The 25,665-nt window shown below is 36.5% G+C and overlaps 1 protein-coding gene across 1 annotated transcript in view; it reads left to right on the forward strand.

The window, feature by feature from the left end:
- Nucleotides 1-25,665, forward strand: part of LOC107750749 (CUB and sushi domain-containing protein 1) — a 495,842-nt gene that overhangs the window by 144,755 nt on the left and 325,422 nt on the right. Inside the window, exon 2 of the mRNA XM_016566272.1 lies at nt 1,567-1,783. Coding sequence (XP_016421758.1) covers nt 1,567-1,783 — 217 coding nt within the window. The remainder of the gene's footprint in view (nt 1-1,566; nt 1,784-25,665) is intronic.

Raw genomic sequence — 25,665 nt, forward strand, 5'->3', positions numbered from 1 at the left:
ATTTTAACTGCTACTATGTAAAAGGAATACTGCTGTAAAAAAGCACCTTATTTGTTTAAAGTGTTTGCAAACCAAATGTTATTGTACTTTTGTTGATATAGCACTACTTTTAAATGAAAAAAGTGCACAATACACTACTTTTGAATTCATTATTGAATTTTGTGCATAACAATGCGATTATTTTATTTGTAAATTATTAAACTTTAAGTAAAAAAATGTGTCCCGCATTTTCATGTGGAAAAATGTAACAGTGTATGTTTTAGTCCATTGTCTGAGACTGATTTTAACTACACCCCTACATTTATGGTCTGGAAATATTCATATGTCCCCCCTCTATCATAGCTACATGGTGAGTAGATAGGCCCCATCATTTTGAGGTAAATGTGTTCAAAAGTCTGAAAAATCTGTGTGTAACTTGAATGAAACGTCATTACCGAACACCTTTTTTTTCCTGCAGTTAAGCACACTTTATTGGGAGTTATTCCATAACATTTAGTTTTTAAATGTGTACCACTGTTCAGAACTGTGCTAGCTAATCATGTGCTGATTAGCATCTTTGAGCTAGGTTTAAAAGTATCTAAAATTGTCACTACCAAAACATGTCATTATTGTTTCGGTTTTGACAAAAAGGAAATAAACAAAATGTTAGTACAGTTATGCAATTTTTTTTTAAAATTGTCACTACCAAAACATGTCATTATTGTTTCGGTTTTGACAAAAAGGAAATAACAAAATGTTAGTACAGTTATGCAATTTTTTTTTGTGTTTTAGTATGCAAGTTAAAATTCTGTTATGTGATGTGGTCACTACCAAAGCATTACTGTTACTACCGAAAATGTGCAGTCACTACCGAAACTTGGGATGTTTTGTCAAAAATAAAGTATACTGAATTATCAACTAAGATGTTATGATAGTTTTTGGTACAATGCATATTCAAACTAATTAATCCTTGACTTTGAAATCAGTATGATCAACTTTTTGCCTTTTACAAAGAAAAATTGGATTCAACATACAACAAATCTCATAAATTACACTATAATATTGTTAAAAATTTAATTGTCATTGATTTACCTCTGACATTTTTTTAAATAAAATATATTAAAAATATGTATTTACATTACAATATAGATGTAAGCAAAGTCTTAATAGGTCAATATAACCCTTCTAATTAAATTATTAGTGTAGTGACAAATTTGGGGAGAAGACAAATATTCCAAAACTTTCTGAAAATACAATATGAGAATTAAGTGCACAATTACTAGAAATGTGTACTTTGGACATTATACAATTTGCATACATACAATTTTTTATTTATTTATTTTTTTTTTTTGGGGGGGGGGATTTATTTTTTTCAAGGAGTTTCTAACTCTGACTTTGGACCAATTCTGTAGAATGGCCCATATTGTGAGAAGTGAGTGAGAAGGCATTCAGTACATACATTTTATTAGTTAATATTACAGCTTAAGAGCTTGAAAATGCAGAACTGTTTCAAAAACATATAATGTAAAATGTAAAATAATGTAATGACAGATGGAGGTCACTAACTTCCCATTTTTGTGTCCTTAGGTCAAACTTGTGGTGGCTTGGTACAAGGTCTCAATGGAACTATAGAGAGTCCTGGCTTTCCTCATGGCTACCCCAACTATGCCAACTGTACGTGGATCATAGTCACTGGAGAGCGGAACAGGATACAATTGTCATTTCACACCTTCGCTCTGGAGGAGGACTTTGACATTGTCTCCATCTATGATGGACAACCACAGCCGGGCAACCTGAAGATGAGGTGAGACTTATGCTCCTTATTTCCTCATTGCTGTAGCTTTGCGATGCCTTTATTTTGGCCTTATATACATGGACACATGCGTCTTTTTATGGATTGTAATTTTTGAAAGTGTTTCTCCATGTTTTTCTTGAGTGGAGGCTTTGTGAATATCCCCACACAGGACACAGGATGTGCTTGATTTTCATTTTTTCTGACTGCACTTTATTGAAATATAACTTATCCAGCACCATCCAATACAGTGGGTGGTGGGTTTGTCAGATGCAGCTAAAGGAGAAAAATTACATTAAATTACAGCTACAAAGTAGAACACAATCACAAATGTTGTTCTTGAAAGTATCAAGGGTCAATGTATGTTTCCTGAAGAAGCTGTCAAAGGATATATTGGGAAGTTTGAAGTGTCTAATGGATTAAGAAATTATTAATAGAGACAAAAACAAGTGCAGAGGCCCAGTAAAAATGGATAGTGTAGATGAAGAATGCTTTTAAATGAGAGTGGTTGATGCAAATTTTTACGTAAAGATAGATGGACATATGGTCTAAGAAATGTGACCCAACCCATCCAAAAAGGTGAAAAACACAATGATTGCAATGATTGTCTGCAGTCCTTATAGAAACACAGCAATTCAATGACTGATGCCACTTAAGCAGCCCCTCGAGGCACTGCATCACCAGCGTTTCATAAGGAAGCCATCACTCCTCAGAGCTTTTGATTAATTAAGCAGAAATGAAGGAGAATGGCAGGCTACGCAGCCCTATTCAGGGAACCAGGGTTACATGCGCAACCTAGGTGTTTTAATTTATAGGTTCACTCAATGCTGTGTCAGTAACTGACCCTATGGAAACTCTCTACCACAGCACCATGCTACAGGTGACTGCTATTTAGCTAGCATGTGCCTCAAGTTCAACACAGACTGACAACAAAACATGAACTGACTACTGTTCAAACAGATAAAACCTGAAAACCTGGAGCATACATGGAAAACATCCTACATTTAATCTAATATTATTACTCAATTTTGCATGTGTAATTCAGAAAAAAAAATCTTACAAAAAATGTGCATGCGCCTCTCTTTCAGGTGTGAAATTGTGAAATCTATAAATTTAAAATGATTTTGAAATTATGTGCAGATAAATGGTTTCAGATCTCTGCCCTAAATGCTGCCTAATTAATGTCATTAGCATATACAGTAAAAGAGCACCAGTTAACATACAAATCCTTTACTTGAGAATTCCAACTGGTAAGAAAAAGTATTTTAACTTAAGGCCAACATTTTGGTCCTGTAGGTGGAGATAGAGGTTTTTGCATTTTTGGGAGCCTGTCCAGTGGGCTCTCACACAAAACAAAGTTTGTGGCCTGGCAATGTGTAGTGCAGGCTGTAAAAAAGGTAGGAGGACAGCAAAGGTCCCTAAATACAGGTACAATGGTACAATGAAGGGAGTAGCCAGGGAGGAGACGATGGAATAAAGAGCTAGGGAGCAAACGATGGAATGAAGAGCAAGGGAGGAGGTGGTGGATGGAGGAGCCATGGAGTAAACCACGGAGGAACTGCAGGCCCGCTGGACCAAGGTGGAGACAGGGGCTTGGCAGGCTGGGGCAGAGCCAGTGGGATTGAAGAGCAAGGTGGAGCCAGAGGGAAGAAGGGACAAGGCGCAGCTAGAGACCCAGTTGACCATGGAGGAGTCCTGGGCTATAGGCCGAGGTGGAGCAAGGGGTTTGACATCCCAGAATGGCACTTAAGACATGTAGGCCCAAGGTGTAACGAGCAGTGTGGCAGTGCCACTGAAGAAGGAGCCGAGGAGAGCTGGAAGACTGTATGGAGTCTGCATAAGAGTAGGAGGCCGAGCTGGAACTACTGGGATTAAGGGGAGTCAGGGCTGAGCAGAACCAGTGGAGACTATGGAAACTCAGGGCTGGGCTGAATCTGCGGAGACGAAGGAGCCAGGTGACCAGATGGGGTCAGTGGGGATAAGAGTCTCTGGGAGCAGACATCTTTACATTACAGAAATATCTCTAAGGATAACAAGCCCACTTAATTTACTTTAATTTATGTCTTCACACAAATGCAGTGACGTACATTTGTTATATGTTCTGTAAACATTAAATGCAGGATTTGGGGAGTTCATCTCAGGATGTCAGAACAAACAATTCACCAGGCAGGAGTTCAGTGAGAGCAAAATTGAACTGCCTTTAAAACTGTAACTAAGGAATCACTCCCTTCTTGGACTGGATCTTGGTGCAATAAATTCTGGAAGGAGGGCAAAAGAGATCAGGGCTATGCATGTCCCCATTAAAACATCTGCCCTCAAGCATTTGTCTTTGTTAGATCTTGTTCAACATCTGGGCAGTGGGACATCCAGCACTCTGCGTCTGCTCACCTCACCTGCGGATATCTTACTGAGACCTCTTGTTCTCTTTTATGTGATTGATGTTTGTTGTGTCTAACCGTGTGCAGCTGAGGCTCCCATTTAGAGGGGAAAAGGTGCACACCTGTGCTGGAGAAGCTATCCCTGGTCCTGACCATTCTCACTGAATAGCCCAGCCCCAGTCATGGCCTCCTCTGATGGTGCTGTCCATGGTGCTGAAGGTGCATATGCTGTATACTGCTATGTGGAGGACCATACCTCTTTCTGGCCCCTACATTTCCCTGTTTTGTGTACCTTGTGTTTTTGTTATTTTAATTTTTAGGTTGTGTTCTTTTCCAGTTTCTTATGCCATAGTTTTGTTGGCCTTTTGTAGCTATCTGGTTGATTAGTTCCCTGATTGTGCCCAGTTGTGTCTTGTTAGCATATTAACTCCAGGGTATATAAGACATTGTGTTTCCTTTGTTCTTTATTAGGTCTTGTACATGTCCATGTATGGATGTCTTGTTGGTGTGCTCAGTTTTGTTCCTTCCATTCGTTGGTATCCTGGTTTCCTGAGTTTGTTTTTGTATTTTATTATTACTACAATAAGCTCTCTGTATCTGGATCCAGCTCTCCCTAGTTTCTGAGTTCACTTTTGTGACAGTGTTCTAGTCAGCGGGTATTGGAAAGGATCTACCATCTGCATTTCTCCTTCTGGTATCTCAAGTCCATGGCTCAAGCAGATATTGTGCAGAACACAACAGGCCAAGATAATCAGGCACACCTTGCCTGGCTTGTATAGTAGTTTTCCACCTGATGTATCCACTGCCACCTTCCCTTTAGTGCACTTCACTACTGACCAGGCACAGACATGGACTGTGTTACAGTGGGCTTCTTCGGCTGTTGGCAGTCTGCACTATGGGGGTGAGAAGCCATGGATTTAGAAGATAAACTATGTCACCTGATTGTATAGAGATAATTATTCTGTGGAAATTAAAGTAGAATAGCAGCAAAGTACAAAGATAATCTTATTTAGCCTCTTCCTTATATTATAACCGTCTCTACCTGCTCCGGCCTCGATTTCCCGCACTGCAGTTGCACACAATAAAGAGTCATGCTTTGACCCTGTCCATCTTGCAACAACATTAAGAATTGCTGTACAATCATTTCAAATGAGCTGTACATTAATTGAATGGGAATTCTTCTTGTTAACAAACACATACTCATTTGAATGAGTTGCTCACATGGCAAAGTGAGTGCAATCTATTGCACCTAAGGCGTTGGGGAATCATGTTTGGCTCACAAAGCATCACATGCTGCTGCTCTTTGGCAGTGTATGGGAACTTTATGTAACAAATGGACAAATGGATGAAGCCTTACTGTGCAGCTGACATAGCTCTACTCACTGACGGCTGGGTTATTCCTGATCGGTCACCGATTTCTCTTTGAAATGTTCTCGTAACCAGGAACCCAAGGACAAAGAACACTAGTACCTCCACAAGTATGGCCTGGTTGCATGTGGTGTGTCCTTGTAAATTAGAGCTTATCGGTACCTTATCAGCCATTCTTCGTTATTCACAGAGAAATCTGACAAATCTCTCATCGCGCAGTTAACAATGTCTTCGAGGAACGCCAATGCTGCCATTCTCCCTTTTGCAAAACACTGCATTAAAGGCAATTTTATAGCCTGTAGATGATGGCTGAACTAATTTAAACATCTGGAGCCAAAGTATACATAATACATACAGTAAATAGTTTTTAAGTTTGTAAGTGTGTATGTTTTATTTGGAAGAAGTAGCCTATGATATATTCTTTCTTCTTATTATTTGCTTAGTACCTGCGGTACCCCGACTCTGCATACAAGGAAAAGTGCTTACACCAGCTTAGAACCTGAAGTGGCGCAAAAGTACTTTTCCATGTCAAAGACCGTTTTTATAAATCTGAATGATGACGTGGATTTTAGCGTACACATGCTCTAAGATCAAATCTATGTGTACAGAGGCCCCAGGAGTCAAATTCATATCTAAATTATAAAATTTCAGTGTGCAGGGAGGCCTAATTTGCTGCCACACAGATATCTTCCAAAGACACTCCCATAGATAGCGCTTGAGATGAAGCCACAGCAGAAATCAGAAGTCAGCAGAATTCAGATGCCATTAAGTGCTCACAGATAAGATACGTTTGCAGTCCCCTGGATCAAATTAGGAAGATAATTCCACGAGTAAAGAACAGTGAACAAAAGCAGTCTGGAAAGTGATTTTGTGCCACTCTGTGATGGTACCACAAGGTGCTGTTCAATTACCGACCACAGACATCTGGAAGGGGATGTAAACTTGTAAGATTAAGTTGAGGTAGGAGGGTGCAGAGCCCATGGATGTTCTGTATTCAAGCATCAGTGTCTTGAACTTGATGCGAGCTGCAACTCGTTGCCAGCATAAAGAGATAAAGAGAGGTGTGATGTGAGCATTCTTGGGCTAATTGAAGACAAATCTTGCTGTTCTAAAATTGTATTGTAGCAACAGAAGCCCTTTGCTTCTTTGCTAGGTTGAGTTGCAGGTCATGTTCTTTCATCCATTTCGAGATATCTGCCAGGCAGTCTGAGATCCATGCAGCTACCATGGGATTGCCTGGTTGTAATGAATGCTGGAGCTGTGTGTCATCAGCATACCAATGGCTGGAGAAACCATGGGCCTATATAATGGGCCTCAGTGATATAGAGAATATGGATAAGTGGAGGGGCTCAAGAACTGATCCTTGAGGTACACCATGTGACCAGTTGATGTACTTTGGATACCTTCTTTGTAATGAGAGAGATCTGATGGTTGGCTGTACTGCAGTCAGATTTATCAGAATGAGAACTGATGATTTGGAATCAGCCTTTGCAATCCAAAGAGTTTTAGTGTCCGACAGCGAGGCAGTCACAGTTGATGCATGAGCCAGAGTGTCTACTCCCAGAGGTGCTGGAGGCAAGAGAAAGAACCAAAGAGGATAACATGGCAGTTCCAAATATCTGTAAGAAAATAGCTTAAAGCTAGAAAAAAAGGCAACATCTCTAGGCAATTTATGTTCCATTAAAGTTGCTCGAGATGCCCCCCTTTTCCCCTCCAGAACATGACTTCTACCAAGCCGATCCATGATTCAACCAGAGTCTATTGATCTATTGATTTTTAATAGATTCATATATATATACAGTATATATATATATATATATTTTTTTTTTTTTTCATGTGTATTTTGCGGTATACAAAAAATTTGAATGGAGCTGTATGGTACATGCAGTCAGGTAAAGACAGCTGGTATAGTGATGTTTTGACATCTCCATGCAATCTTGTTTGGTATCGCACCTTGATTTGTGCTTATTTGTATAAACATGTTGTAAACAAATGTAAATGTTAGTTTTTCTTACAGTTTATGCAGTTTTGAATTCTATGGGCTCCTTATACTATTTGGTTTGGAAAGACACCTAAAAAATACAGAAAATACAGTTTTGTGAGAATCAATCTCAAACTTAGACTATATATAATACATTTATCTTTATTTCAAATTGTGTTTCAAGATTCCCAAATCCCAGTCTTAGCATTCATTCATTCATTTACTTGTTTATTTATTTGTTTGGAAATATTCAGATGAAAAAGTGAAGTGCTACCCTAGCCATTTGTCTATTTGAGCCACTCTTAAAATGTTACAGTACTACTATGAGAAAGGGTCTGCTTTCAAAAGAGACCAGATGGATAAATATATGACAGATAGGTCAAGTTAATGCAAACATACAAAAAACAAACAAACAAAGAACATAGTGCATATAGTGCTAACCTAGGATTAGCTGCATGGCTTAGAATAATATTTTCCCAACTCTTTAAACAGTTTTGGAAATGGTGTGTTATATATATGTAAAAATTGTGACCTGGCATTTCTAATGTTGTTTGGAGTCTAGGTTCCATTCAAATACCTTTTCTGTTGCAGTAAGAAGCAGAAGATGTATTAAGATGGCCCAGAGTTGGTACAGTTTACAGTTACTGGTTTTGTGATAAAAAGAGACTTTATTTCTGCTGCACTTTTGACATTCCTCTGAGGCACTGTGTGCAAATGCATCAACAATCCTGAGGTAAAAAAACAAAAAACAAAATGAACATGGATTGCTGTCAGTCCACAAAGAGCATTACTACAGACAAATACTCTAGAATTTCCTTTGCATTTCTGTAGGAGGAAACAAGTGAGTTCAGAGACAAATGGATGATGCACTGTTTCATCTGGAAGCATTTGCTTTACAAACGTTATATTACATGTATATTTGTAATATATATCATATAACTATCCAAACTGCACAAATACATCCTTTGTCATTCTTTGTTTCTTTTATCTTTCTTACATATTGCCTCTGCTATTTCTAGATGTCCTCAGAGATCTGCCTGTGTCAGATATATGTAACTTTTCTATCTAGTTTGGGCAACCCAGTCTCATAAAAATACGTACCTCTGGGTACTTTTCTGCAACACCGTTTTTACGTACCTTACTGCACGTTTCGCCGCAGTTTCAAAGAGAAATGTCCACTGAGTGGCGCTAAAACACGGGTTCAATACGTGAACCCTGGCACGTTTTTATTACATTGATATAGGTACGTATTGCGGCGGTTCAGAATTCAAATATCCGGGGACTGTTGCTAAAAGTTAATGCTCTATCGTGTTGGAAATATGCCCTACACCAAACCCAACCCTAAACCTACCCGATAGTGTTAACAAATGCAAAACTGATATAAAAACGCATTTGTTGATGCAACCGTGTCATTTGAACTTATATACAGATTTGAACCGTTTTATCGAACCGTAGTTACACGGGATTCGAACCGGAGCTCCTCGCCTCTCAAGTACACTTACCCACAGCAGATGCTGGACTTAGACTGGTAATTATGCTGCACATTTTAAGAGATCTTTAAGGTTTCACAAGAAAGAGGCTTGAGTGATTTATACACCTAATTCTAATTGTACACAAATTCTAATTGTATGTGGTACATTTGAAATAGCTGATATAAACACCTGTAACCGCTCATCAGTTGAATATGTGTTGCTTGTCTCTTAAGCTTCTGACATACTCTTCATTTTGTCCATGTTTCTTCATGTTAATACAAGCAACCCTGCCCATAAGTAGCTGTGCAAATGTATATACCTATGTATACAATTTCATTTTTTTTTCTGCTGCAAGTTATAATACATACACAGTACAACTCTTACCTGTACCTGTACCTGTTCTTTCTTTCTTTCTTTTTCGTTTTCTTTCTCTTTCTCTTTCTCTTTCTCTTTCTTTTTTCATTCTTTCTTTCTTCATTTATTCATTTGTTATAGGATCTTTTTTTCTTTGCACTTTACTAAACATTTAGCTACAAAGAGCAGTGGGTATGAGTTTTCTTTAGGACTCTATTTGTTTCTAACCGGGTTGACTTGGTTCATAGTATGGAGGAAATGATTGATCAAAAATTATGTTTTGGAAATGTTAACTCAGAAAACATCCACCAAGCTGTTACATAAAATACCCTCTATCAATTTAGTTTTTCTGAACTTCTAATTGTTAAGTTGCCAGAAAAATCTACTGGAAGGTTTAAAAACACTGCACTGTTTAAATTATATGATGAGGCGATTGCCACAGCCATTATGAAAAGGATTATAATGCAAATATTACTAAATATAATCATCATACTCTCATTGTCTTTATCATCTTCCTTAAGATTATTGTAAATCCCCTTCTTTCTTACCATTTTGTAATATGGTTACAACATGTGATCTATGGAGCTCATATTAGCTTAAATAACTAATGGGTTTGCTCATGAATTAATTACTTTTGATTATAATCTTCAATCCCTTCAAAAAGTAATAAAATTTTTCAAAAAGAAAATGAAGCCTATTTAGTAATTATTATTATTATTATTATTAATTTTTATTTTTTTATTATTATTATTGTGACATTTTCATGACAATTTCCACTATCATTATAGTAATGGAAAAGTTCTTATTTTTATTTTTTTAATCATTATTTATGTATGCAAAATCTAATTTCCTATTTATTTTAGCTAAATTTGGGGTAAAATATAACCTGATCTTTGTGAAATTTTTCTGATAACATCTCATAGCACATTTTGTTTTGAGGTGATATCCGTAAACACAAGTTTACTGAGCTTACGACGTTGTGCAAAATTAATGACGCTAAATGTCATTTTATGAGTCAGTGGCAGATGTGATGGAATGTGAAAGGCAATGAGGCTCAATTGACTTTGAGCTAACGCAAAAATTGTTCGACAAGTATCATTAGAAGACAAGTACAAAATATGAATATTAAGATGAACATGCACATTTGAAGTAGGGATCGTTGAGGATGCGTGCAGTGATGGATTGCTAAACAGATTTTCAGTTTGATGATGCTGTAATGATGTATTATCCTGAAGGTGGCACTTTAATGGTGCATTCAGACAACAATCACATAGAGGCACTTCTCAATAGAGCCATTTACCTTTAATGAATACAGTTGAACAATGGTTCCTCTGGCTGTGTAGTATTACGCATCTGATCTGATGGTGCTGACACTCGGTGCTAACGCTAATTAAGCAGGAGCCATTACCGCAGGGCATGCATGTCGCTCAGAAGAGTTGAGCTCTGGTTCTCCGCTGTGTGTCTCATGGGCCATAATGGAGCTATGTCTTACAGGCTTTAGAGGCTGACACCAAACATGCTGTGACCGCGATGTCAAACTCTGTGCATGACACATAAGTGCTGTCTGTTAGCCTCACATTCTCCGCTTGTGGATTTGAAACCTATGCGGGACAATGTCAATCACCAGCTTGGCTGCGAGCTGTGTCTCCCCACCACAAGGTGTCAGTGAAACATTAATGCAGCCCTTTTCATGCTAATGAAATGCCAGTATCTTACATGCATAAGAGGGTACCCTACATTCAGAGTGGGAGAAAAAAAAAATAGGGCATGCAGAGATAACCAGTCACTCGAACAAATCCAGCACACTGGATAGAGAATCAAGCTAGCTGAACTAAGAAAGCATTTTGTAAAACCGAGAAATGGGAAGGTTGCTTTACTCTGCTAGTCCTATTGTTACACTTTGATAATTCTATAAGCTTCTTTATGCATGCACAGAAAATATATCAAAAGTTTTTTTTTTTATTACCAATTTCTCACATATCAAAGTTTCTTTTAAAACAATAGAAAAGAGAAAAGTATGTGAGAGACAGATAAAGAGAAAAGAACATGGGGAGAAAAAAAGCCATAAAACTGGAATACTGGAAAACTGGAGCCATGGAACACGGGAATATTTAGCTGAATGTTTATGCTGATCTTTTCCATGCATTTTAAGTATATGGGGAACAGTGACAGTTATTTATTACTTTATGAACCCTGTATAAAACATTATATTATTATGTTATATATTATTTCATATATTATATTATTATGTTATATATTATTTCATATATTATATTATATTATATTATATTAATTTATTTTGACCCAATATTTGGAAGTAACATGACTACTTTTGAATTGCTTTTTGCACCCATAATTGTAATAATCTGCCAGCCAAACCATGACCCTTGACCTTATTAAGGAAGGGGGTGGGCAGGGTGCTATATTTGGGAATGATACTGAAAGAGTTGTTAGTTTAATATGGCTAGCTAATAGTCGCTCTGAGAAAGTGTCGCTCAAGTGCACAAATAGTTAATTTCATAGATGTGGTGCATGAATACTGCATCAGAATTGCACAGCCCTTGGCACCAGAGATGCGTTCCGGTTGCTGGGAGCGGTCCAGAGAGAGCACTGCGCCCACAGCAGAAGAATCCATCACTTTCTCGCTGACTGATAGCACACATCACTAGTGCTGCTTTATGCACATCAAACACCTGCCACGGTGCATATGCTCTCCTCTGAGGAAAGAGATGCTCTCAGGACTTTGCAAAATACATACACAAGCACCAGAGATGAGTGATTAGACAGGTAAAAAAGAGGAGTTACCTTGCTGAAAGGAAATTTGGAAATATAGCTGTATCTATTGGTGAGACATGGTGTGACAATAACTGTGTTCCACGCAACTTGAGGAATTTTACCAACAGCAGTGCATTTTAGACTTAGATCAAGGCAAAATAAATAATGAAAATGACCTGTTTGATATTCATATACTTTGTTCTATCTCAGTTTAAATTGCTTAAGCAACTTGTGCTGTATATTTTTATACTTATTAGAGTAGCAAATTGTTAGCTTAGCAGTATATTAACACCAAACTCCAAACATGTTCAGCATTAAGTTTTTTTCAGTAATTTGAGCTATAATAGCTCTTTTGTGTGATCGGACCAGACAGACTAGCCTTCGCTCCCTATGTGCATCAATGAGCCTTGTGCACCCATGACTCTGATGCTGGTTCACCGAATGTCCTTGCATTTATTTTGGTAGAAGACTTGCTGTTTTAAATACGTTTTGGAGATGCTCTGACCCATTCTTTTTGCTTGCTAATTTTTCCTGCTTCCAACACATGAAATTCAAGAACTGACTGTTAACCTGATGCCTGATATATCCTGTCCCTTGACAGGTGCCGTTGTAACGATATAGTCAATGCATTCACTTCATCTATTAGTGGTTTTAATGTTGTGGCTGATCAATGTACAAACGTTGTCGTTGTGGCTCTTTTTTCTAACCAGTGGAAGGCAGGGGTTAGTGTTGGGTAAACAAGTTTAGGAAACAATTGCTGTTTGGGCAATTTCTGTGTTATTTGCACAGAAATTATACACTTTCCTTTTAAACAGATGGTAGTGGATGCTTGAGTTTTAATAGCATACACTTACTTAAATTCAGCTTTTTCATGTTAATAAAAAGCAGGCAACATGCATTTGGAACATAGTAACCTATAATAAGAAGCTTTTCAATTGTGTATGTGTGGAACACACTTATTTATTTGTAACAATTGTGAATGCATTTCTATGAATAGCTGTACTTGATAAAAGGCAAAATACTTTATCTTAGGTCCAAGAACTTTTCTTCCCCCCCAAGCTGAGTGCAAGCCTAATTCACATTATGCCTTCTCCTCTCACTGCCAGTGCTGTGTATGCTTTTGATGCTTCTGTGAATCTAACTGAGCATTAGCATGTTTGACATGGGCTCAGCCACATGCCACATTGCCGTCAACACATGACAGTGGATGTTGTGTTGAAGTCAAAGGCAAAGCGAGGAGTCAGTTAGCAGAGTAATGGAATTAGAGGTTCATTAATCTACTAAAGTTGAGTGGTAAACAATTACATATTTGAGAAAAGGAAAAGTCTTTTTGTGTCTCTCATGTGTTATTGATGAGCAATATTTGTGTTAAACCCTATTCTGAGTATAGTAATGTTGAAAAGAATTTCATCGTCATTCAGGTCGATTAATTATGACAGCTGACTAACCTTATCTTTGTGCAATGCTGTATTGCTCTGACAAGTGTGTTGTTAGAGGGCACTAGACATACGGTGCGTCTGTATTTGTTGTTTTCCAATGAGCACACTCTGAATTTCACCAGCAGGACTTCACAAATGTGGAATCTTCATCAAATACCTGCTGTCAGTGTGGATTTGGTGTGCAAATATTCCTGGATGGTCACAGCAGGATTTTCACGAAAATGATCCTGCCAAACATTACTGCTTCCTAATGTGATGAAACACTTATTCCAAGATACTAAACATAGCGCAGTCACGCCAGACATTCACTGGTGTTCAGCGTGGAAATTTAAAAACACATTGCTATGACACATTTTGATTTATTGCACCTGTCACGGCAGACTTTTCTCTGCAAAGATGACATGCCACATGATATATACTGCGAACCAGGAAAGAGTTTTCTTAGCAGTAATTTTGGGTAAATTTCACGAAATCTGCCAAGACCATGTCCAGTATTTAGCTTAAAGAAAAAAGCCTATTTTTATAACCCCTAGAATTGTTTATATATATAATACATTGTTATACATTATTTTCAAGAGCATATTTCCTCCCCCAGTTCTAATTATTGTAACAACGACAACAACAATCATTATTATCATCATCATTTATTTAAACACAACGTTTTTGTACTGTACACTATGGTTATTTGTTCTACTGTTTCTAATGTATGTTATGTGTGATTAAAAAAACACTTTATTAGCGTTTGTATGTATTACATTAATAAAAACATAATAATAACATAATAATAATAATAATAATAATAATAATATATATTACAAATAGAAAAATATTTGGGGGTATTATAAGGACCAGTTACAAAAACGAAATTGGGGATAGAAAATTAGGTCCCAACAGTCATGCAAATAATGTCATAATGCATAAAAAAATAATGGTCCTATTTGGGTCCTATTTGGTTATAAATATGGGCTGCATTTTTTTGCTTTTATAAAAAAAGTGACAACATCAAAATTATACATATAACAACAATAATTAAAAAAATATAGCTAATAATAGTTGGTATTGTAATACTGTAAATTGAATAAACAATTTTCCTACCAAGTAATACTATAGTTTAAATATAGGGTGTTTATGATAGCAAGCAACATAGCAACGTGATGCATTAAAGGGATAGTTCACCCAAAAATGAAGATTCTGTCATTAATTACTCACCCTCATGTCATTCCAAACCCATAAGACCTCCGTTCATCTTCGGAACACAAATTAAGATATTTTTGATGCATTTTGAGAGCTCTCTGACCCTCCCATAGACAGCAATGATCCTTACATGATCAAAGTCCAGAAACATAGCAAGGAGTTCGGTAAAATAATCCATGTGACATCAGGGGTTCAACCGTAATTTTACGAAGCTACGAGAATACTTTTAGTACGCAAAGAAAACAAAAATAATGACTTTATTCAACGATTCGTCTCCTCCGTGTCACCGTAGCTGTTACGTCTTGTCAGCCCCGTAACAGTAGCGCCATTTTGGAGAGTATCCACTGAACGCAAACAGCATATGGTGTTGTGTGTCAGCCGCGCCACGTGGATATGTTTTCTACGTTTATTTACGCTTTGATTTGAATGAAAACAACATATCCGCTGTTTGCATTCAGTGGATACTCTGAATACTCTGGCTCTTGTCTCATTCCGCATCCAGCTATTTTTAGTTGTACAAAACAGTTCGTTTTGCTGCTTGATATTGAAAATTTGTGTGTCTTACCATATTATTTTAATGTATTATCTTAATTATGAACACACTGGTTTGTAGTGCAAACAGTTTTACCGTTTACTGCATGTTGTTATTCTTCTCGTTATTTACTTATAGCGGCTAATGAACCGGAAGTCTCGCCCATAGACTTACTTCTGCGTTGAAGAAAAAGGTAGATAGTAACACACACACACACACACACGGTGGGTTTCCATGTTTTATGGGGACATTCCATAGGCGTAATGTTTTTTTTTTTTTTACCGTACAAACTGAATTTTCTATCCCCTTACCCTAAACCTACCCCTCACACAAAACTACTGGCATTTTTAGATTTTCAAAAAATCGTAGAGTATACCTGAACCACATACACACACTTACTCTTCTAGAACTATTCTACAAGTCATTAATATTGAGTGTCTTACATTTCTAAATGGTAATTTAGTTAATATATTCCTTCCTTTAACCTTTGTATAGCAATTTAACCAGCACAAATGCACAGTGACAGTCATACAACAGTCATACACATACATCATATTTGAGGACCCGGAACTGATAGTAGCTGCATAAACTACTTTAAACTAATACACTACTAAATGCCACTAGCCCCACCAAAACAGAACTGTTGGTCAGGATGCTTAAGAGGGAAAATAACAGAGCAATGTTTTACTTAAAAATAGCAAGTTGTTTACTTAGGGATGAGAGGAAAGGACCTTTCATTTTGATAAGGCAGATGCAGCTTATGACCACAGCAGATACAGATCCAGAAAAATCATGACTAAATGATTTTGATTTCAGGGTCATGTGTGCATTTCATATAACCTCTGTACTGAGTCGTCCATATATTGGATCTTTCTTGTGTGTCATGTAATAGAAATGAAACAGTAGGATTTGTATGACTCTACAATCAAGAAAAGTGCAAATGCAGTCAAAACTGTGGCAAAGCCGCTCAGAAGCTTAATTTAGGCTTTAGTTAAAGCTAAAGCTTAGTCCAGAGTTGGTTCATTTTTGCCATCCCTTATACAATGGAGGGACAGAAAGGGTATTTCAGAGTGTAACATCCTCCACAGATAGTAATGTATTAGTCTGGAGACCCTGAATGGACTTGCAGTGGTACACATCTCCCACCGGGGGCGCTGTCTTATCTCTGTCTCCAAAGAGGATGAGCTGTTTACGTAATGTTTCAGCTCCACAAATAATCGCACGCACAGCGCATCAATGGAGAGATAGCCAAGGAAACGTTGTGTCCTTGCCAGTATGATTTAATAAGGTTTATGTTTGTGCAGTCTGGAGCTCTGGGAGAACAATATGTCCCTGTGTACATTAGATTTCAGGTACTTGTGTCCACAGACAGTTGACCCAATAATTTGTCACCGCCATTGTGATGTCACTACAGAGTATTTCCTCTCGACATCCCCTAGAAGGCTGACTTTAAAGAGAGGAGAATTCAGAGCTGGGCTGGAGGGAAGCCAAATTGCTTGCCTCTCTAATGCTGACTTTGCGGGTGCATGAATAAATGATTTTTCCAACACTGGATAAAACCCTTGTAAGCTATTGCCACTGTTTTAATTGCCTCTGCCATGCTATTCATACAGACAGTTGGAGTCGGGGGAAAAACTGCACGAGCAAATAAACTTGTTACCTAGTAGAGCGTTTTCCTATGGCACCACCCATTTTACTCTGCAGCCCATCGCCATATGTTTTGGGCAGATTTTGAGGAAATCTTAATTATTGCTGTTCTTCTTGCTTTCTCTCCTATTTACTTGTTTTCCTCGTGTCAGGATGCTGTCTTTCTAGTGTATTCAAGTCAATTGTATTTTCTTCATGTGGTGCTTTTGAAAATACAGATTAAGCAATGTTTTTAAGTAACTTTGCAAACCCTTAGTAAATTGTGTCAACTTTTAATATACTTGTATATTACTCTATTCTCATTTATATGCACCAATATAGCAATGCATATTGATAAACAACAATATACTGTATTACATATATTTTAAATAAACATCTACTAAATGTAAAATACCTCATGGAGACTCATGTGATGGCACTTCTGTGGGTGATGATACAAACACTTGACTGAATCAGAGTTTTGTATCAGTTAATTGAAATCAACTCTAGGTACACTTTATTTTGATAGCCCACATTAGACATTCTACTAATTATAGTAAGTAGTAAGTAACTTTGCAACTACATGTCAGATAGCTCTTGTTAATTTGCAACTACATGTCAACTAACTCTCATTAGAGTAATAATAGACAGTTAGGTTAGGTTTAGGGTTAGTAGAATAATGCACTTGCAAAGATACTTACAGTTAGTAAACTCTCTGACATGGGACCATCCGAATAGTGTTAGCAGATATTAAGTAGACAGTCCACTAATACTCTAATGACTGGTGGCTGACATGTAATCGCAAACTTTATTATAGTTAGAATGTCTAAAGTGGACTATCAAAATAAAGTGTTAGCCCAACTCTAACAGCAAAAGTAATACTTGAAGTTTCCTGAAATACCACTGGTGATGTTCTTAATGAAATTTAATTCCAAATAAAAACATCAACATTTACAAAGTTTACATATCGTCCAGACTTAGTAAACATTCTCAAGGTGACAGTATGAATGAACTAAAGTCATCCACTCCTCTCCTGCTGTGGATGGTGTGAAATAATTACTCAGAAAACAGATATGCCTTGTAGTTGTCTAAAAGAAGATAGATCTTCAAAATCTCCAGTAACATCTCTAAAAGCGTTATCTCTAAAAGAGAAATTGGATCTATTAGTCCATTTATGTCAACACACTTGTCAAAAGAAGTAACTATGGACATTTTCTTCCATTCACTGTTTTATAAAGATAGAATATCTGATTACTCAGCTGTTTTGCAGTGGCATTATAGCATTACAGCATGACCGTTTTTCCAGGTTCTCCAGCTGTTTTGTGTTTCCTCCAGCCAAGCAGCTTGTGCTTGATTTCCATGCTTTAATGCCTCAGGGGGAAATCACAAGTTGTTATGACTGTATCTCACATTAAAAGTACACGGACGATTGATCTAACAGTTCTCTGATCTTTTGAACTAATTGAATAAAAATGTTTACTGCATCCTCCTTTAGATTCTGCTTCAAAAGAACATTACAAACCGTCCTCAGATGCTGAAAGGCCAGTGGATTAGTTTGCTCTGAATGCAGGATCTAAATGTTCCTAAGCCTTTGTGGGCTCTTAAGACTTTTCCGAAAGTGAGATGACCAGTATTGTTACATTTCTAAGCATCTAAAAGGCTGATAATTTTCTTACAGTGTATTCTGTTGCTTGTATTTAATCTAATTGCAGTAGTGTTACAGTAAAAATCATTAAACACTCCCACAGATATAGAAAGTAAACACTTTGTGCTGCAAGCCCAGGTCGTCACTGTTTGATTTTTGATCAATGCGTTACATTTTCTTTAAAGAAAAAACAAACCACTTGTTTTTGTTGTCAGCACTAAATAAAATTATCTTATGGCCCACTTATTTATGCAAATATGATCAGGATGATGAGTATATTGATTGTATGATGATTATGATCAGCACATCATATTGACAGGGATGGCTATGGATGACTATGTCTGAATTCTTCATGGTAATGATATATCACACAATATAGATACTTTTGCTTTAAATTCAGTTAAAATAGTTTATATTTTAATATATTATAGGACAATAAAGTGGATTCAATACTTTACAAATGAAAGGTACTTCATATCATTTGTTTAGATTCTGTCTTTATTTAGAACTTGATGGAGACAAACTAAATAGTAGATAATTAAATCGATAAATCTGGCATCAGTGCAAAAACAGCTTCTTGACACTGTAAAATGAATATTATGTAAACAAACTGAATTTTGATTGAATGAACCACATTCAAAGTTGGTCAGGCAGAATTCCTAGATGGAACTTTTGAATGGTAGAGTATCAGCATATTAGAATGATTTCTGAAGGATCATGTGACACTGACGACTGGAGTAATGGCTGTGAAAAATTCAGCTTTGCAATCACAGGAAAACATTTTTTTTTAATAATATATTCAAATAGAAAGTTATTTTATATTTATATTTCAAAATATTTGCATGTGTGTTTTATTTTATATTTAATATATATTTTCTTAAATAATTTTATCATTTATTTTACACACACACACACACACACACACAAGCAAAAATATCTTATAGGAGAAAAAAAAGAACAAACAACTGAATAAAGTGCAGGTTTGCTAGTGTAGCTCATGCTGAACTCCTTTTTGGCAACCCAGAAGCCATCATCTGTTTGTGCTCCTGGGTCACAAGTTCACCTCCATCCTACTGCGCCTTGTCGTCTGTTCTTTATCACATTGGAGGTTTCCTTTTTGTTCAGCTACCAACACAACTCACCGTGTGGCTTACCACTCTGCCCGTGATAAAATAACCTTGCTATTGTGCAGGTAACATTCCAAGCCTAGAAGTAAGCTCACCTTTTATCGGTACAATAGCTACACCAGCAATTGCTCTAAAACATGAGAGAGGTGTTGAGTGACGTGAGGTTGCTGTCATGTTTTGCAGAATTATTGTAATATAGGGCTAGGAATGCAAGCATAGGCCCGCTTCGGCATCCTGTGGGAGAATAATTGCTCTGGGGGCTGCGATAAAGTGAGGAGAGAGGATGAACGCGTTTCTGTATGTGATAAAGGATGTCATAGAGGAGGCCTTGAGAAATGTTATGAAGGCAGAATGATTACATTATGAATATGAATGTTTAAAAAAAGGTGGTGATGCTGATGTTTGAGTGTACAGTGGGGAGAGATGGATTGTGCCATTTCCTAATAGGAGATTTGCATTACAAAGCGCTTACTACTTTTAAAGAAAGGTTTTTGGCTCCACTGCGGCCATGAGAGGAATACAAAATAACTGAACAAAAAAAAAAAGCTTCCACAACATAAATTGCTATTTATATATGTTATGTGTCATGGATGTGTATGCTATATTTGTTCTAACTTTAAGGGGTCATGAATTGACAGAATAAGCTTTTCTCTGATATTTTGACATACAGTATAAGAGTTTACTGTACTATAAAAATATATTGCAAGTTTCAACTCAAAACTCCTTGTAAGTCCAAAAACATATTTTATTAATTCAATCATTGCTGTTTTTTTGTTTGTTTGCTTTACTTTATTATGCCATAGAGATGAATACAAAACGAGACTGTTGTAACTACTGATTGCTATGTCAAATAATTCAAATGTATGACAACTCACAGGTATGGATTCCTGTACGCATCATTCGGTATTTGCATACTCAAGTTCAAGGGGGCAGCCCAAAATAGTGAATCTAACAGTCATATTGTACATTCAAAATTTCACTTTAAGGACAAAGTGGCATTGATGAGTTTGAAAACAGTAATACTAGAAAAAGTGATGTATATTATGCAACAAAACAACAAACTGGTTACTGAAACAATGTATACTCAATGCATTTTGCAGCTAAGGGTGAAATCAGTATGTACATTAATTAATGTTTTGGGACAAATATAAATGAAAACTATTAGACTGGCACAGTAGGATTCTGAGAAGCCTCCACTCTCTAAAAAATGCTGGGTTAAATACAACCCAGTGGTGGGTAAAATAGGGACAAACCCAGCAATTGGGTTGTTTTGACCCAAGGGTTGGGTTAAATGTTTAACCCAACCTTCTGGGTAGTAACCCAACCGCTCGGTCAAAACAACCCAATTGCTGGGTTTGTCCCTATTTTACCCAGCACTGGGTTGTATTTAACCCAGCATTTTTTAGAGTGTACCATTGCCGAGACAGACAGATAGTACATACACAAACTCGTGCTGTTGCTTGAGCTAATGTTGGCGTGTCAGATGCTCAAACATGAAAAGCAACCACTGGTATTGTAGGTTACAATTTAAAGTCTACACTGTAGAAACAGATTTGATTAAGCTTTAATACCTGCCAGTAAAATACACCAGAACATTCTTCAAGAGTCTACAGAGCCATTTGACTACCTTTTGCCATTTCCAGAAACACAATGCTCAGCTCATCAGTATTTTCCTCATGCCATGAAGAATATCCAGAGGGGTTGATTGTAAAGATAATTCCAAAACCTGGAAAGTAGGGAGATAATCTGATGAGAGCAATAGAGATGGGGAATTTAAAAAGAGGGGGGGGGCATCACCATAGTCAGGCTTACTTAAAAACATAAATAAAACCAATGTTCAGTGATGTATAATGTTTGAAAAACCTCAGGGCTAGGCAGAAATTGAACAGTGTGAGAATAATTAGAACACCAGGTTGTGGTCACAGTGAAGGTGGGCCAGAAAATGGACCACATCATTAACACAAATCATCTAAGCCATTCATAAATAAATAAATAAATAAATGAATAAATAAATACAACTACTAATGAAAAACAAAGTTCTTCAAGACAAAATGTAAACATTGACTTGACAAAGTTTAGTCTGAAAGTCTACACCGATTTAAAGGTTATATTTACGACTGAATGTTTATATCTTGAAACAGCTAAGTTGTTGTTGAGGTTTTATGAAAAGTTGGTAGGCAGTTACTAGTGTGTTCTAACTTCTAAGTGGTTACTAAGGCATTGCTAGGCGGATGTTAAGGCCTTTTATGTTGTTGCTAGCTTATTACTAAATTGTTTAGAGTTGCTGGGCAGTAAGGCATTGTTGAGGTGTTCTGATTGCTAGGTGCAAACTAGAGCATTAATAGTTAGAAAAAGTCATAATCAAATTTTTTTTTTTTTAGAGACAAGTGGATTAGTTTGTGTAATACAAAGGAGAGAGGCAAGCTTTTTAACAGCCTACAAAGAGAGATATTAGTAATGCAAGAGATAGTAGTAATGCCGTGCATTTGCAGCCTGAACAGCTATCAATGTAATCATTATGATTTTGTTGGCCTTTTTGTGTGTTTTTCTCTACCAGTAGAAAATATGAAACCATTAAAAGGGATTCAACAGCTATATATATATATATTTGTAAATTCAACTCATTTGCAGCCTGTCCTGTTTTTGCACTTGTGTACATTAAAAACTAGTGCACAAAATGTTTGAGTTATTTAAATGGTAATTTTATTTTAAGGTCCAATTCTCGCTACTAACATACCATTAACTATGACATTTGCCTCAATAAACTCCTAATTTGCTGCTTATTAATAGTTAGTAAATTAGTTGTTAAATTTAGGTATTGGGTAGGACTAGGGATGTAGAATATGGTCATGCAGAATATGTGCTTTATAAGTGCTAATGAACAGCCAATATGTTAAGAATAAGTGTGCTAATAAGCAACTAGTTAATAGTGAGAATTTGTCCCTATACTAAAGTGTTACCATTTATATAATATATTATAATTATATTTCTATTGAATTATTTTTTTAGTTTGATGCATTTCTATATATAACCATATTTGTATATTTTTAGCAGTAAACCAGTGGTACATCCTAAAATGTATTGATGACTTATTCACTTTTTTATGTTGCCAAGAATGCACACATTCAACCGTCAAAACTCTGAAGTGATGGAGAAAGACATATTTATGCCCCAAAATAGCCTCTGCAGAACATGTCAATCACAAAGTTTAGCATACTGTATACTACGCCCCTTGTTTAATAAACATTTTTACTGTTTTGATAATGCTACCAATAAGACTCTATTACATTCAGTTTGATACACTTTACTATGTTTAAATCCATTCTACAGATTTTCTCTCTATATCAGCAGAGACAATGGCAAAAAGTGTGCAGATTCCATTTGGGCTATATGTGAGAATACAGGTATTTTTCTTTAGGTGACTACAAATTTTCTCCTCTGTCCTGAAGTGAAGTAGACAGATCTAGTATGTAAGGTATCTTTAGTGTTATCTGTGCTACAAAAGTAGATTATCCATCTGAGTGTCATTGAAGTATCTTCAAGTGGAAAGAAGAACACAAATTGTGTGCATTTGCCACTTTTCAGTCTTCTATTTATTTATATTTTCTTGCATTGCACCTATTTTGGACAGCCACCATCCAAAATCATACAGTGTTGCTTTGCTGTATCTCCAGTGACTGAGATTAGAATTGATCCACACACACACACACACACACACACACAAAAACACAAACAAACAGGCAAAGACAGGGCATGGATCAAGTATGAAAAATGGCCTCGTTGTCAGAGAAGTGCACAATTTATGGATTGATACACTGGTCTCTCAGGATATGTGTTGATTCAATTTGTATTTATTGCACCAAAAGTTACAAATCTTTAGACACAGGCTTTTTCTCCCAAATACACATGCATAGGGATAAAACTGGGGGTCTTCTGAGAAATAAACATTACTAAAAAAATTTTTCTTCAGATTTTCTCAGTTAAAAAAAATATCAGTCTCTATAAAAAATATTCGTTGTCAGAGAAGTGCACAATTTATGGATTGATACACTGGTCTCTCAGGATATGTGTTGATTCAATTTGTATTTATTGCACCAAAAGTTACAAATCTTTAGACACAGGCTTTTTCTCCCAAATACACATGCATAGGAATAAAACTGGGGGTCTTCTGAGAAATAAACATTACTAAAAATTTTTTTCTTCAGATTTTCTCAGTTAAAAAAATATCAGTCTCTATAAAAAATATTCAGTCTGTAAACTGGCATGAGACAAACACCCCTACTTTTTCTCATTAAAAGTGATTTTATTTCACAATACAGTATCATGATACATTGTGGATTTGTTCTGGAAATAGTGTATACACACACACACACACACACACACAAATGAAGGTTAATTAATTTCATTACATTCACTTTTTATTTGGAGCTCGACACAAACCAAAATATATAGTACAAGAACATTTTTTGAAGGTTTTGCATCAATAAAATTGTTATAAAACATTACTAAAGACGAATGATAAAATGAAATTATAATTGTCCATAGGTAGTATGAAAACTTTGAAAAGGAGAAGATTCTTCAGTTATCTTGAGTTGGAAAAGGTTGTTCAAGTCAAACACAAGCAAATAATACATTGGCACAAATTAATGTGTAAACTGGGTAAAAAATTCTAATTTGGCATTTGCCAAAAGACAGACTGTGTGTGTGACATACACTCATCTTTGAAAACTGTGAACAAAACTCTATCCATCCCTTCTCCAAACCACTTATCCACACCTCTGACACATGAAAAGATACAGAAATATATTTAGCAATTGGACGATGATTTAGGTTGTCAACTGAGGCAAAGCACTGAAGAAGCATCAATTCTGTGAGCTGTTAGTTAAAGTCCTAAGTCTGACTAAATAGCACAGTGGATGTGATTAGGCTTCACATTAGGGATTTGGACTCGGCTAAGCAGTTATGTGTCAGGCCGTCATGTGTCATTCAATTCTTAGTTCAGGTGGCACTCAAATTACCATTATCCAGGACTGCATCACAATCGTATCAACCTGCAATCATTCAAGTAGGAGCTTGTCAAAATGATGCTATTCTTTCAACACCTGTTCTATCAGAATTTACGTTTTTCAAGTTTCTTGAAATTACATGCCAGTCAAAGCCCAAGTATATTGAGGAAATGGAAAGGACCTCGAGTGTTTTGTCGGAAGGAAGAAAAACATGATTAATATGTCAAATCAAGTTTTTATCCAATCTAAACCTTTCCATGCCTATAGACAGAAGGGGTATTGGACACAATCCACTAATACCGGATGTAATGCTCAACAAAACTAAGAATAAACAGGTTTTGAAAGCTGGCTTTATTGCATACCTGCAGATGTTTGGCTTTAGCTCCCGGCAGATCATTTTCAAGATGTTTGGCAAAAATCAATAAATGAAAATGAGATTTCATGGATTGCACAATACCGAATTGCTTAATGCATTTATGCGTGACATTCAAAAGCATCACAGTAAGTGTAACTTCAGATATATTTAGTTTGGTCAGTGCGCTTTATGACATAGATTTAACACAGCACAGAATATCTTCTGTGCACACACACACACACACACACACACGTTAGTGCATTTTTCTGTGAGCGGAAAGTAGGACAGGTCTATTGATACCCATTGAATCATTTCAGATGAGTCTTAAAAAAGCACCATGGAAGTGAGATGTACAATGACGCTATCATAGTCTCAAACTGATTTTAGCATAGTAGCCATGCAATTTGTAATGAAATGACTTTCATAAAACATTATGAAACTTCTTGCAAGCATATACATTCATCATGACAGATACATGTATCTAAGAGCTAATGTACAATGGTCTGTTTTGAATATGTTGCTACAGGATGTATTCTTAAAATAGAACTAGAGAGCTTGCATTTTTTTCTAATTTGTTACACATTTTATTGCAAATTCCTTTAATGGAACAACAACAATTTAGTGAACAGTTCAATTAAGAGA

Source organism: Sinocyclocheilus rhinocerous, unplaced genomic scaffold (assembly GCF_001515625.1).
Source record: "Sinocyclocheilus rhinocerous isolate Xijiao unplaced genomic scaffold, SAMN03320098_v1.1 scaffold512, whole genome shotgun sequence".
NCBI lineage: Eukaryota > Metazoa > Chordata > Actinopteri > Cypriniformes > Cyprinidae > Sinocyclocheilus > Sinocyclocheilus rhinocerous.